The 13,341-nt window shown below is 39.2% G+C and overlaps 1 protein-coding gene across 2 annotated transcripts in view; it reads right to left on the reverse strand.

Annotated features, from left to right (window-relative positions):
• Positions 1-1,032: 1,032 nt before the first annotated feature.
• Positions 1,033-13,341, reverse strand: part of PLEKHH2 (pleckstrin homology, MyTH4 and FERM domain containing H2) — an 81,757-nt gene continuing 69,448 nt past the window's right edge. For both annotated transcript variants that reach the window (XM_063123986.1, XM_063123987.1), the window contains exons 24-30: positions 13,231-13,328; positions 10,830-10,971; positions 10,365-10,510; positions 7,980-8,109; positions 6,091-6,177; positions 5,042-5,179; positions 1,033-4,946 (exon numbers count right to left, since the gene is read on the reverse strand). In XM_063123986.1, coding sequence (XP_062980056.1) covers positions 4,761-4,946; positions 5,042-5,179; positions 6,091-6,177; positions 7,980-8,109; positions 10,365-10,510; positions 10,830-10,971; positions 13,231-13,328 — 927 coding nt within the window. In that variant the 3' untranslated portion in view covers positions 1,033-4,760. The remainder of the gene's footprint in view (positions 4,947-5,041; positions 5,180-6,090; positions 6,178-7,979; positions 8,110-10,364; positions 10,511-10,829; positions 10,972-13,230; positions 13,329-13,341) is intronic.

Raw genomic sequence — 13,341 nt, forward strand, 5'->3', positions numbered from 1 at the left:
TAAAAGTGCATCCAGAATAAAATGTAGCAGCAGTGCAGAGATTTAAAATGGAATAGAAGATTTAGAACAAGAGCTAAAAACTGAAATGCTAAGGAAAATAAAAACATCAAGAGCACAACATAGGCACCAGGCAAAGCTTTATGGAAGCTCATTCCATAACCGGGGTGCCACTGTAGAAAACATCCTTTTCCTGGTACCCACTTGGTAGAGGCTCCTGGAGAAGACCCCTAAAGATGACCTTAGGGTCCGAGCAGGTACAAATGGGAGAAGATGATCCTTCAGGTAACATAGCCCCAAGCCATTTAGGGCTTTGAATGTTAATACCAGCACTTTGAATCAGGGCGAAAAGGGGCTGGCAGCCAGTGCAGCTTGGAAAGTACTGGCATATGATCTTGTTGTTCAGTCCCCATTAACAATCTTTGCCATGTGTGGAATATCATAGAATAGTAGAGTTGGAAGGGGGCTATAAGGTCATCAAGTCCAACCCCCTGCTCAATGCAGGAATCCACCTTAAAGCATACCTGACAGATGACTGTCCAACTGCATCTTGAAGGCCTCTAGTGTGGGAGAGCCCATGTCCTCCCTAGGTAATTGGTTCCATTGTCGAACTGCTCTAACAGTCAGGACATTTTTCCTGATGTCCAGCTGGAATCTGGTTTCCTGTAACTTGAGCCCATTATTCCGTGTTCTGCACTCTGGGATGATTGAGAAGAGAGCCTGGCCCTCCTCTCTGTGACAACCTTTCAAGTACTTGAAGAGAGCTATCATGTCTCCCTTCAGTCTTTTCTTCTCCAGGCTAAACATACACAGTTCTTTCAGTCTCTCCTCATAGAGTTTTCATATAATCATAGAGTTGGAAGAGGCCTATAAGGCCATCAAGTCCAACCCCCCTGAACATCCTCGTTGCCCTCCTCTGAACCCGCTCCAGCTTGTCTGCATAAATTATCTAAAGAATACTGTAAACTTTTGAGATGTTTTCAGGGCAGCTGGATTTTGGAACATAGAACACTAGACTTCTTTGATAATGCCTTTATTTGTTAGAATGGTTTACAGTCATATAAAAATATCATATACAAAAAATGCTAAATATCCACAAAATAAATACAAATATTCTACATATAAATTAATATTCTATCATTATTTTTGTTTGCAGTACAAATTTCATTAAAGTAGATTTTTTATTAGGTTTATTAAACAAACTGCATTTAGTTTTCATTGATTCATCATTTATGGATTACATAGACTCAAATCCATATAATATAAATTTGCATGTAGAGTTCTCCTGCAACATCATTGATGCAGATCCCCCAATCCAGTCTTAACTGCATGTAAAAAATATGTATGTATGTCTAGTTTGTACTAGAGTCTAGATGGGGATGTGTATCTCAGAAATTAATGCAGTAGGAATACATAGACAACTGCACATCCAGAAATGCATTACATCCACTGGGGGTTCATAATCCAGCAAATGATACACATGCAGAAGCCTGCTTATGCATGCATATCTTGTTTGCGGAGTCAGGGTGAGGATAATGACTGAGGTCATGTGTAATACAACTTATTAAATTACTACTGTACCATAAATGAAATCTGATATCACATTATGGACTCTACAAGGGTACCTTTGCTAATCTACATTGAGACAAGCAGCAAATATGATGACCGTTATAGAATTTTATCGAAATGTACCAGGAATATGCTGCTAAACGTATCTTTAATATAAATATTTTAAAATAAAATACACTGTTTCTTCACATTTTATTTCGTAGCATGAAAAAACCCCCATACCCAGGCCTCTCACTTCAACCATTCCTAAAAATACAGATCCTTCCTTTCTACCAATTTAGAAATGTTATATCTTGTAATGTGTTGTTACTTTAACAGTTTAACACAATCCTTTGCCTCTTAGAAAAAAATCATACAGTTCACAGCATTCCCAAGCCTAATACATTTTCTCAACAGTTAATTCTAAACAACAGCATGGGTTGGATGAAAAACCCTGGATGTGGGGTCTGGCTTTAATTTCAAACAGCCCTTAGTGGAAAGCTTCAAGAACAGCAGCTAGTTGTAAAAGTACCTATTGTGTCATCTAATGTGGTAACTGTAGGTTGGTTGGTTGAACAGGGGGACTATTTTGTATTTCAGAAATATGTGAACCCTCTCCCCACACACAACCTAAGTCTGAGAACCTCTTTTAGATGAAATCACTAAAAGCAATAGCAAAATAAGGTGGTACAGGGCTTTCCTTAATTTCCCTCCCATTGGTTACAGTGGAATAGAAACTAGCTACGCTTGGTGTAGCTGAGTAGCCCAATCCTTGGACTCCTTGGGATAACTACCACTAGTAAGCCTGTGTGCATGGGGAACATGGGTGGGAGGGTGCTTTTGCACCATGTCCTGCTTGTTCATCCCTGGCTGATGGCTGGTTGGCCACTGTGTGAACAGAGTGCTGGACTAGATGGACCCTTGGTCTGATCCAGCATTGCTCCTGCCAATTGTTACCTTCTTCAGCAAGCAACATAAAATGATTAGGATTACACTGCAAGTAGGGAAGTTGGAACTGTGATTAGAGCTGGGTAACAGACGATCAAAGAGGCACGGTTGTCAGACTTGACTCTTTTTACAGTTTAGTTGTTAGTACTTATAACATTATCTGTTCTTCATATTACTTATAAAAGATGTGTAACACTTTTTTTTAAAAAAAAGCCTATCCATCTAAATTTGACCACAGCATTTTAAAAGAAAAAAAGGTCTAAGATGCCCTCCAGATTTAGACAGATCATTAACCATCAGAAGGTGCATATGTTCGTAAGAAAAAATAACTAGAATTAGTGGCAAAGGAAATTATAAATGCATGATCAAATAATAGAACTGTGGGTACCAGGCCATAATATATGAATCAATGATTTAAACCATTGATGGTACCAAAATTTCTTCACTACTCTAAGCCAAATTCTGTAGACAAGCTGGCCTGAGAGATTTGTCTTTTGTTTAAATAACAGTATTGCTTATAATTGTATTGTTTGTATAATTGAGTTCACATCACATATATATGTCCATCACCTGATGACTTCAGCATCAAGTGACAACTTGCATGTTTGGCATCAGCTCAAACACAATACTCATATTTTACAGTACCTACATTAAGTAGGTGTTGTATATAGATCAAAGGGGGCACCCTTGGGCTTGTGATCTAAGATTTACAAGGTAAAAAGAACTGGGTGAAAAGGTAGCGGAGGGAGATGTGTTTGAGAACGCCAGGATGAGAAAGTGAGATTTTACCAGGTATTTAAACAGAGTTTTCAATAAGGCAGTTCATACGAGATTAGATGTGCATCAACTAGGGCTGAAAGCACATCACTTGGTATCTCAACACCTGGTGTCATTCTGGTGAGGAAAGTTCTGTCAGCAGGACAGGGGGGAGGCGATTTCCCCCTCCTCCCCAGAGCCCTGTGTGTACCTCCAAATTCTGCTTTAGAAGGTCAGGAAACCCCTTGGAGCAGATTTTCAGTCTGCATGGTGGGTGGCAGTGGTGAAGGAGAAAATCCAGTCATGCTAGCGAACGTCCACTTGCTGACATTGGATTTAACCCAATGTCTTCCAGCTAATATGGGGAACTTGGAGGTTACTCTTATTCACATGTACTGGAGATGTAAAATAATGACTGTGGGGATCATCAATCAGATGAGTGTTTTATTGCATACTCGTTACTGGCCACTCATAGTTTTTTGCGTGTCCTTTAGACGACATCCGCCTCCCACTCCTTCAATTTGTTTTTCCGTTGCAAAAAACGACCCAGAAAATCCGATTATTTTTTTTAAATGAAACTTGCTGCCATTTCCTGCTGTGTGGAGAAAAAGCAGCACAATAAAAATGCCCACTGAATGGGATGCATGGTCGTTGCTGCTTTCTCTTTCCCCGTGTAAAGAGTTTATCGTTATTGCGGGACAGCAGCAGGAGGCCATAGTGATGGTAGGAAAATGTGAAAATCCCCCCGTCTGATGTCACTTTATGTTTTTGGAAAGCTGTCAAAGGACATCTTTCACTTTGTTCATTTGGTATTTAGTTTGTCTGATTTATAATGCTTGGATTCAACATACTGCCTCTGTTGCTAACAAACACATTGGAAATCTCACTTCTCTCCCCTCACCCCCAAAACTGACAACTGCGTAGCAGAAGTCCTAGAACTGTTATCTCAATAAGTGTTAATATATGGAGAAATACTCCGCACAAATTTAGTGGCACCTGGGAAGTCTTTCTGGAATGCTTTGATTACAACAATACTGTTATAATCTGATATGCTATCTGATCCTTGCAAAATTGACACAAAACGTAATTAGAAGTTTTCTTTAGAAGTTCTAATTCCAGGAACAATTAGGAAACACTGAAAGGGTCACAAGGGAAGCAGGGAAAGTGTATATTTGAGTCCTTTTTTGTATTCAAAGTATTATTTCTCTAATTACTAATTACTTGTTTTCTAGATTCACAGTGTTTCTTCAGCCTATCCACACAGACGTATATACAGAACATCCACTGTCCGTAAGTTTGGTTTATCTAGTACCTTGTGAGTCCCAGGAGCCATTCAGAAAAAAGTTCATAATTTCTATTCTGCTTTCAGCTTGGGAACAGAACTTGCTCATGGGAATCCCTACCAGAATTTAATAGAACATAAATCACTCTATTTCTCTTTCCAATGTAGCCAAACCCAACATACAAAAATATGCAGGTATATGATTTTTTTTCACAGGTATATGATTTTTTCATAATAAAGTAGGTCCTTTGGTTGGTCTGTTCTTCAACAAAAATGGGTGACACCCTATGTCTTTGGGGTTTTGTCTTCCTGCTTGTGGAGACAGTGATGCTGGGGCAGAAAGGTGGTGAGCCGCTCCCTTTTGCTGATGGAAATTGTTAATGTAGCTTGCAATCAGTAGAGTAATCTCAAGAATCTGAAAGAAAAAAACCACAGCTAAAATACATTCTGTACATATACAAGATCATAAAACGCTGGTCAGAATCAACAGGTTTCAATTAACATACTAACCTTTGGTTTGGCCATAGTAAACAAGAGCTTCTCAGTTGGCTTTTCTTGTGTGTGCACGTTATTAACCACCAGCATGAAGTCATCTTGATAACCTCCAAAGGTCATCAGGTTCTTGTATAAATATGTCACTATTAATCTCTTGAAGGACAGAAGAAAAGAAGTTCCATGTCAGCAGAAAAGAGAGCAAAAATAGCTAAAACACGATTCCTGTTAATTTTAACATGCACTGCTTTCAACACAGAGACCTTGCAGCTAAGAATTATTCATTTTATAGAAAGATTCTAATGGATGACACCACACATAGACTGTGAAGGATTAAAAGTGCAATCCTATCTACTCAGAGGCAAGCACATTTATCACATAGTTAACATATCTGAATTAAACCACTTTGTGGTAGGTTCATGGCATTCTACCCCTGCAACATAGACATGTAAATAGTAATGTTGGGGAAATGGAAGCAAATGTGGTGGTAGACTAATACGCCATCAAAATCCAAATCAGTATTTATTCAGACATGTGAGTTGAGGGGTTTAGTGGTTAAGAGTAGACCAATGCAACGAGAACATAGTAAGCTCATTTGCCTACATTCAGATTAACTTTTAAATAAACATGGTTAGGATTGTGATAACATGATAGTAAGATAATGATGATGATGATTATACATTTTCTTCCAGTGGCACCTCATAGGGAGCTGCTCCAGAGGAAACACCTTCCCATCTTGAAGGGTGCTTTCTGGGCTAAATGCCACTGTAAAGTAGAAGTTCCCACATATAAACAAAACACCAGATGTGGTGCTTGGATCACGGCTATTTTGTATGTTATTAGAACATATCTTCCATATTAGTCCTGATTAAAATGCAGTTTACTTTAATAGCTAGATCAGAAACCAATTGACTAACCAGCTATGTGTACAGTACATATTTTATTTATTTATTTATTACATTTATATACATTTAAATTCACTGCACAAAGTGGCTAAGGATCGGTGGAGAGAGACTATTGATTAATATGACTCATGAATTGTATGGCTCAAAGTATTTCCCCCTTACCATAGAGCTGTATTCAAGAATATTTATGCCATCTTCATAAACAGCAAGCCATATCAAAGTACTTTCCAGTGTGGTTATTGTCAGAGTCTAGAAGTGAAATATACTGAAATTAGCTGCAATTATTAAATAATGAACTATTCTAAGTTTGTTTTTAATAATGGAAGTAGACAATCAGATACAAGAAACAGGAAAGCATGAAGGCAAAAAGTACAAGTATTTTGTTTTTTCCTGAGGACACAAAAAATGCATCATTATGCTACAATACACTAGTGGAGTATTTCATTATGTTCAGATGTAAACACATATCAAAAGCATGTGGTTTTCAGAGTATTCCTGTTTTCAAAGTTCCAGCAGAACTTCCTTTTCAAATTGTTTAGTGATGCAAGTGATGTTTCACTGGCAGATATGGTAGAATATAATCAACTTATCCTGAATCCGTATCGGATTTATTCTGCTATCAGTAGAAATGTTCTTGCTCTATTTAATGGGAGAACTGATAGAACCCACAAGGTGCTATTCAAATGCTTTAAAATGTTTTTTTAATGGTAAAATGATAGTGAGATGATAGAAAATGCAAGGGAATAGTACACTGGTAAGGGCTAATTCAGTTTTGTTTTAAAGAAGAATTAAGGTGAAAAACCAATGTTAATTCAGGGCCAAACTACAAGTTACATGTGTGTAACTAAAGTCATTTGAGTACTGCAGGAGAAAAGTTGCTTCTGGGCCAATTTGAAGGAGATTGTGGGGAGGAAAGTGGGGGGGGGAAGGTTACACAATCCTTCTCCACTCCACTCACCACTTTTCTGCTCCTGATCATCCCCTGTGGAGCAATTTTCCTTCTTCAAAACTGTAGGTTATGCATGTTTACATGTAACGTTTAGTCCACCAGTTATTAACACTGTAGTCTTCTGGAACTTAATTAAAAAATTGGTTCCACTCTAAACTGGGTTGAAATTAAGTTAAAACTACCCTAGAATTTTTGTGTGAAGGATGAATATAAATCCCTAAAATAATCAATAAAAAACAAAGTAATTTCCTGCTGTCCTCAGCATTTTCCAGTCCATATGACTAGTATTTATTTATTTAAGGATTTTTATGCTGCCATTCAGCCAAAAAAGGCTCTCACGGCGGCTTACAAAAGTATTTCTTGACAGTCCCTGCCCACAGGCTTACAATCTAAAAGACATGACACAAAAGGAAAGGGGATTGGGAGGGAGGAGGGGGGAAAGGAAAGCAAATTCAGGCACTACAATCTTAGTTGCAAAGTTCAGCAGTTACAGTTGACAGTAGGAGGGAGGGGGCTCTCAGCTGGAGCTGGACCCAGGCACGGTGGAGAGGTGCCTGGCTGCTGCTTCCTCCCTCACTGGTGGCCTCTGCAGAGACAGTTAGTAGCAGGAGGGAGGGGGCTCTCAGCTGGAGCTGGAGCCAGGCACGATGGAGAGGTGCCAGGCTGCTGCTTCCTCCCTCACTGGTGGCCTCTGCAGTGACAGTTGGTAGCAGGAGGGAGCGGGCTCTCAGCTGGAGCTGGACCCAGGCACGGCATACATCAAAGATGGGTTGGAGGGAGAAGCACCAAAATTATGTGCAAAAACGAGGAGAGACTGGCTCTGGTGCTGGTGAGAAGATTTTTTATTTTTCTTGTTAAAAAAGTCTTTAATTTTGTTTAAAAACTTCACCGAAAACTTCATACATCAGTCTTATGATGGGAAAGTGATATGGCCAATATAATTTCTGCTGGCCTTTCATTTCCCCAGTTCAGAGAGATCACCCATTAACCATAAAATGTGTAGTCACTATAAGAACTAATAATACACCAGCTGTATGGCTACCCCACAATTTGCATTATTGCTCAGGATAAAAGAAAAGTATAATTTAATGAAAATTCTTACTTTTGCTGCAAACAGTTTAGCACCAAAGAAAGGCCACTTTCGGACAACAGCAAGGTAAATGCGCACACAGTCAGCAGTGCTGTGACCTCGGAGAGCCATCCATTTTGTTGACAACCGCTGGCAAAGCTGTCTATTGACATGGAGCACAAGAGCATTTAACAACACAAAGACATTTGGGGTGGGGTGGGGTGGGGAGGGGGGAAATCCAAGTATAATCCAAAGCAAATACCAACAAGTGATAATGAAGTATTAGGATCTCTTTTTGATGAGTTCATACCTCTTATGAAAGGGTTTTTAATAATGGGGTCCCCTACGCGATGCCCACAGGTATCTCTAATAGCACCCATGAAACTCTCCACTCTGCCCACTTCAAAACTTAATAAAAACCTTGAAAAACATTAGGGCGCCAGGTTTTCCCACCTAGCCTTGCTGTTTCTCTTTCTCTTTGCCTTTCTGTTTCCCCTCCTTCCAGGCCTCTAGCCTCTATTTCTCTGCCTACCTCTTAACCTTGCTGCTTCTCCCTACCTCTAGTTTTGCTCTTTCTTTTATTTTCCTCTACTTCCTTCTAGCCTCACTATGGGCGTCTAAGTCGCGCGTTTTCTTCCATGATTTACCACTTCTTCCTGTTCTGGATTATCTTTGGGATTTAAAAAGGGTCTCTTATACAGCCAGTTTTTCTTTTTATGCATAACACTATATGTCATTTACAAGGGTGGGTGGAGCCTGGCAGGATGTGTTAAGTTGACCACCTTAACAGATGATATTGGATGTCCACCTCAAAGGCACAGCCCCTTCCTTCTCTCGGCGTGAAATGAAACACTTCCTCACAAGTTCAGAAGTCTGCATCATTGGAGATTCGTTCCTTACCACCCCAGGCAAGTCAGTTATGTAAAAGCAACAGTAATATTTTTCTTGTATCTGTACGCCGCCCTGAGATCTTATTGATATAGGGCGGGATATAAATGTTTTAAATAAATAAATAATATTTCTCTCCTGTGTGTGCATGCAGGGAATGAATAGAAAGGGCTAAAAGTTTTCTGGGAGGCACGTGCAGAGCCGCTCCCATCCCATGGGTAAGCGCTGCTTCTTCACAAGTTCAGACGTCTGCACGTTCAGAAGTCTGCATCTTCAGAGATCCGCCTCCCCCAACCCCACGTGCAAATAAGTATTGTCCCTGTAAAAGCGTCTTTGCAGCTATGACCATGCTTCCCAGCCATGCGATTCCCCTCCTGTCTGAGAACGCTTTAAAAGCAACAGTAACACTTTTCTCGTCACTTAGGCATTCCTGAAATACAGAGGCGCAGAGGGCAGGAGAGACACTCCCAATTGATCCTCATCAGTACTGTTGTCAATGCTGCACTGCCCAATACCCACCCACACAAAGCAGGATATAGCACGATGGAAGGATTACATGGGGAGACGATGGCATTTTCATCGCATGACCATAAAAAATACAGCATTTTCTCTGTAGTAAAATAACACGCCAAAAAAAAAGGGGGGGGGAGACATGAGACAACAACTGCATGGTTATGGTGTCGTGTAAAACTTGTGGGAAAACTAGTGACCAAACCATGATGACTGCATGAAAAAATGCCCGTCTGAAGGTGCCTTATATCATTCCTCCCCCATTCCTTAACTCACTTTGGACAAGCCAGGCCCCTATGGTAGCCATTATGTGACCAGCTTCATCTTCCATGGCAACCATTTTGTGGTGGTACCCACAGCAGTTTCTCAAATTCTCAAATGTGCCCACAGGTCCAAAAAGGTTGCGGACCCCTGGAATAGAAAATAAGCCATATGCCTACTGTACGTCCACTGATATAGCATAAAGTTTCTAAAATTTTGTATGTGTTGGCAAGGAATGTTGTAATGGTAGAAGGCAATTTGCAAAGCACTAGGCAGCAGGTCCAAGTGGTTTGGAAAAAGAAATGTAAGTCATGAGGATGGGACAGATAGTCCTATGCAGTCTTCCAATTTACATGTATGGCTATTATGTTTTGACACATAACAATAGATTTATTTATTTTGAAGTTTGTTATATCTCCCTTCATCCAGAGATCTCAGGCTTGTTCACAATAATTAAAACAGTAAAATAAATCAAATACTACTTAAAAACTAAAAAGATTTTTAAAAGCAGTTTGCCCATTCAGTTTGCATGCACTTGTGTGTGTGTGTGTGTGTGTGTGTGTGTGTGTAAAAGCTTTTTCTAAAAAAAATGTGTTTTTTTTCTTTTTAAAAAGTTATCTAGTGATTTTAGTAACAATACATCCAACTGGTCTAGTCTCTGCATGAGGAATCTAATAATTACAATATCAAATAAAGTTTTTATCTAATACTATCTGTATGTTGTTAAAAAAAAAGAAAGTAAAGCCTTTAACTGCATACCTTAATTGTTCTTCTGAGGAGCTATCCCTATATCTTTTAGGATAAAACTTCTCCACAACTTGTTTTAAGGTCTGATTAGATTTCGATTGAGAAGTTACTTGCCCTGCAGGAGTCGAGAAAGGCCTTTCAAAGTCCCCAATCTCCACCTAGTGGATAGGTGAGAAAAGAAAGATTTTTATTACAGAAACATTTTAGCATTTCAATATATTCTGGTACCTACAGCTTAATATGTAATAATTATCAATCATCTTTCAATTAAATTATATTTATTCAATAAACCTAAATAGTATAAGACAATTCAAGGGTCTGTGAGTTATTCCAGTTTTAGTAGCTGAAGTTTTGGATGCAGTAATTAAACACTAATGCCAGGAGGAATAATTGTGCACATGCAAAAAGTATTGTATAAAAGGTTTAATACAAATTAGTTTGACATAACTGAAACTAATTTTATATTGGTTTAATTACCTGTGCCAAAAGTGCTGCTAATTCTAGTGCCAGATCTTTGTTTACAGGGAACAGCCCATTTACAATTTGATCATTTGTCTGATACATTAACAGCAGCTTTTCTCTTTCAGTCTCTCCACGGATTTGCACTGCAAAATAGAGTCTGCAAAAGAAGTGATACATTAAAAGGTGGAAATTGCCTAGTTAGTATGTGCAAGTGATAATTTACAAGGTCATATCAGTTCTAGCAAGTACCTGAAAATGCATTATTCAAGAGCTAATAGTAAAAGTGTGATTATTTTCAAACTGGTGATTCAGTAGCAAATGATGCCCTCTGTAAAGAAATACCAGAAGAAACATATAGCCTCTAGAAAGACTAACCATTTCTGAACTGCAATGAAATTAACATGCTGTTAATACTATGTTAATACTAGCCCTAATAAGTATCTTGATAGATTTATAAATGTAATGGGGAGAGAAAGATGTGGTAGCCCAGCAGTGGGAAAAAGCATAGAAATGAGACAAGACTGATATACGGTTATGAATTTCTTGTTCCCAACTGAAAGCTGCCATCTGCAGAGGAGAATAAAATGGACAGGAGACATCTGTTTCTTTACAGGACTCCACCAGTTACCTTTATCCCATAAATAGCGGCTTTCAATTTGCAACTAGGTTACTGTGCTAGAGTTAGACCAATATGATGCCTTGGGTAAAAATGGCCTTGTTTTCCTCTTCTTAATTGCTGCTAATTTCCTTAGGAATGCCAACTAGATGGAAAGGATTCTGATAAGTTAGTGAACTTTTAGGGCAGAGCTATGTCTTATTAAACCTGAACCACCTGTAATTGACAAAAGGTGCTTCCAGACAGAAGATTCCCAGTGGTACCAATCAAAAGGCATTGTGCGTCTCTTCCATCTTTTCCTCCTAAGTGGATTTTTATTTTTATTTTTTTAAAGACAGAAGGGAGTCGTCTGGACCTCCTGCAAAATTCTGTGAAAGAGGCAATAAAAGCCTGGAAGCACCTGAGAGGTACATGCCTAAGGCAAGAGACTACTTGTGAATGAAAATGACACTTATCTATTACACTCTCTAGATTCTAATAGATGGGTGTAATTTTCAGTCAGAATCTAGAAGGGGGAAGGGAAGGGTGTGCTTTTCAGTCTCAAGCAGTCTGGAGTCTACTTCTATCATTTTCAACCCTTGACATAGTTTCATAACTGCATGGCTGATAGCCAAATCAAAATGCATGCAGGCTATCCAGTTCTCAGCAAGGAGAATCTTTCAAAAGCAGTCTCCAATACCAAATGGGTGGCCTATATATATATAAAAAAGGGAATGGAAGTTTGAAAAGGGTCACAAAGAAGTTGACCTGAACAGCTCAGAGGGAGCATTTAAACCAGATTTAACAGTGGTTTCCTGGCTACCTTATATACTATGTAATTTCTACTTTATATACAAAGGTATTTCTATTTTTCTATTTAAAATGGGATGTGCTTAAGCTATCAGTTGATTCTACTCATTAATTTCTCAAGAGAGAAGCACCAAGATTCAGGCCTATTTAGTTCCCTCACCCCAGATATATAGTTACTGCCGGAGTTACTCAATAGTGAGGTAAAGGAACTCTGCACGTACTTAGAGTCTCTCTCTTAATTATTATTAATTCACATGTTGCCTGACATAGCTCTGGCACTGCACACAATTCTAAGGACTGATCCCTGGCTGTAACTAATGAACGTGTTCAGATGACATGCTAAGCCATAGTGGTTAAGCATTTTGAGCTAAATATTATTGATTAGCATGTCATGCGAACCATGACTTAGCTTGTCGTGTGAACCATTCCTAACCACGGTTTAAACACCCTCACTGTTTACTGCAAAAAGGTTAGTGACCTATCCATGACTTAACTTGTTGTCTGAACATGCCTAATCTATCCTAAAGGAAGAGGGCCTTTTCAGTAGTGGCCCCCAATTATGGAATGATCTCCCCAACAAGGCTTGCCTGGCGCCAACATTGTTATCTTTTCAGCGTGAGGTTCAGACTTTTCTCTTCGCCTAGACCAGCCTTTCTCAACCTGGGGCGCTCCAGAAGTGTTGGACTGCATCTCCCAGAATGCCCCAGCTGGCTGGAGCATTCTGGGAGTTGTAGTCCAACACATCTGGAGCGCCTCAGGTTGAGAAAGGCTGGCCTAGACAGTTAACAACAGACGCTGAGTTTTTTAACTGACCCCAGAATAGTTGTTTTAAATGATGTTGCTGTTTTTATGCTTTTAAATTTTTGTATATTTGATTTAATGTTCACTGTTTTTAACTTTTGTAAACCGCCCAGAGAGCTTCAGCTATGGGGCAGTATATAAATGTAAGAAATAAATAAGTAAATAAATAGCAATGATTGCTCAAAATATAATAAACTCAGCATTATATACCTGTTTTTGTAAGTAAGTTTCACTGTTCTTGTGCCTTCACATTTCCCAGGATGCTGTTCTTTGGAGGCCTGTTCCCATCTAGAAATAATGTCACAGATCTACAAGCAAAAT

The sequence above is a fragment of the Elgaria multicarinata genome, chromosome 4, assembly GCF_023053635.1.
Source record: "Elgaria multicarinata webbii isolate HBS135686 ecotype San Diego chromosome 4, rElgMul1.1.pri, whole genome shotgun sequence".
NCBI classification, from domain to species: Eukaryota; Metazoa; Chordata; class Lepidosauria; order Squamata; family Anguidae; genus Elgaria; species Elgaria multicarinata.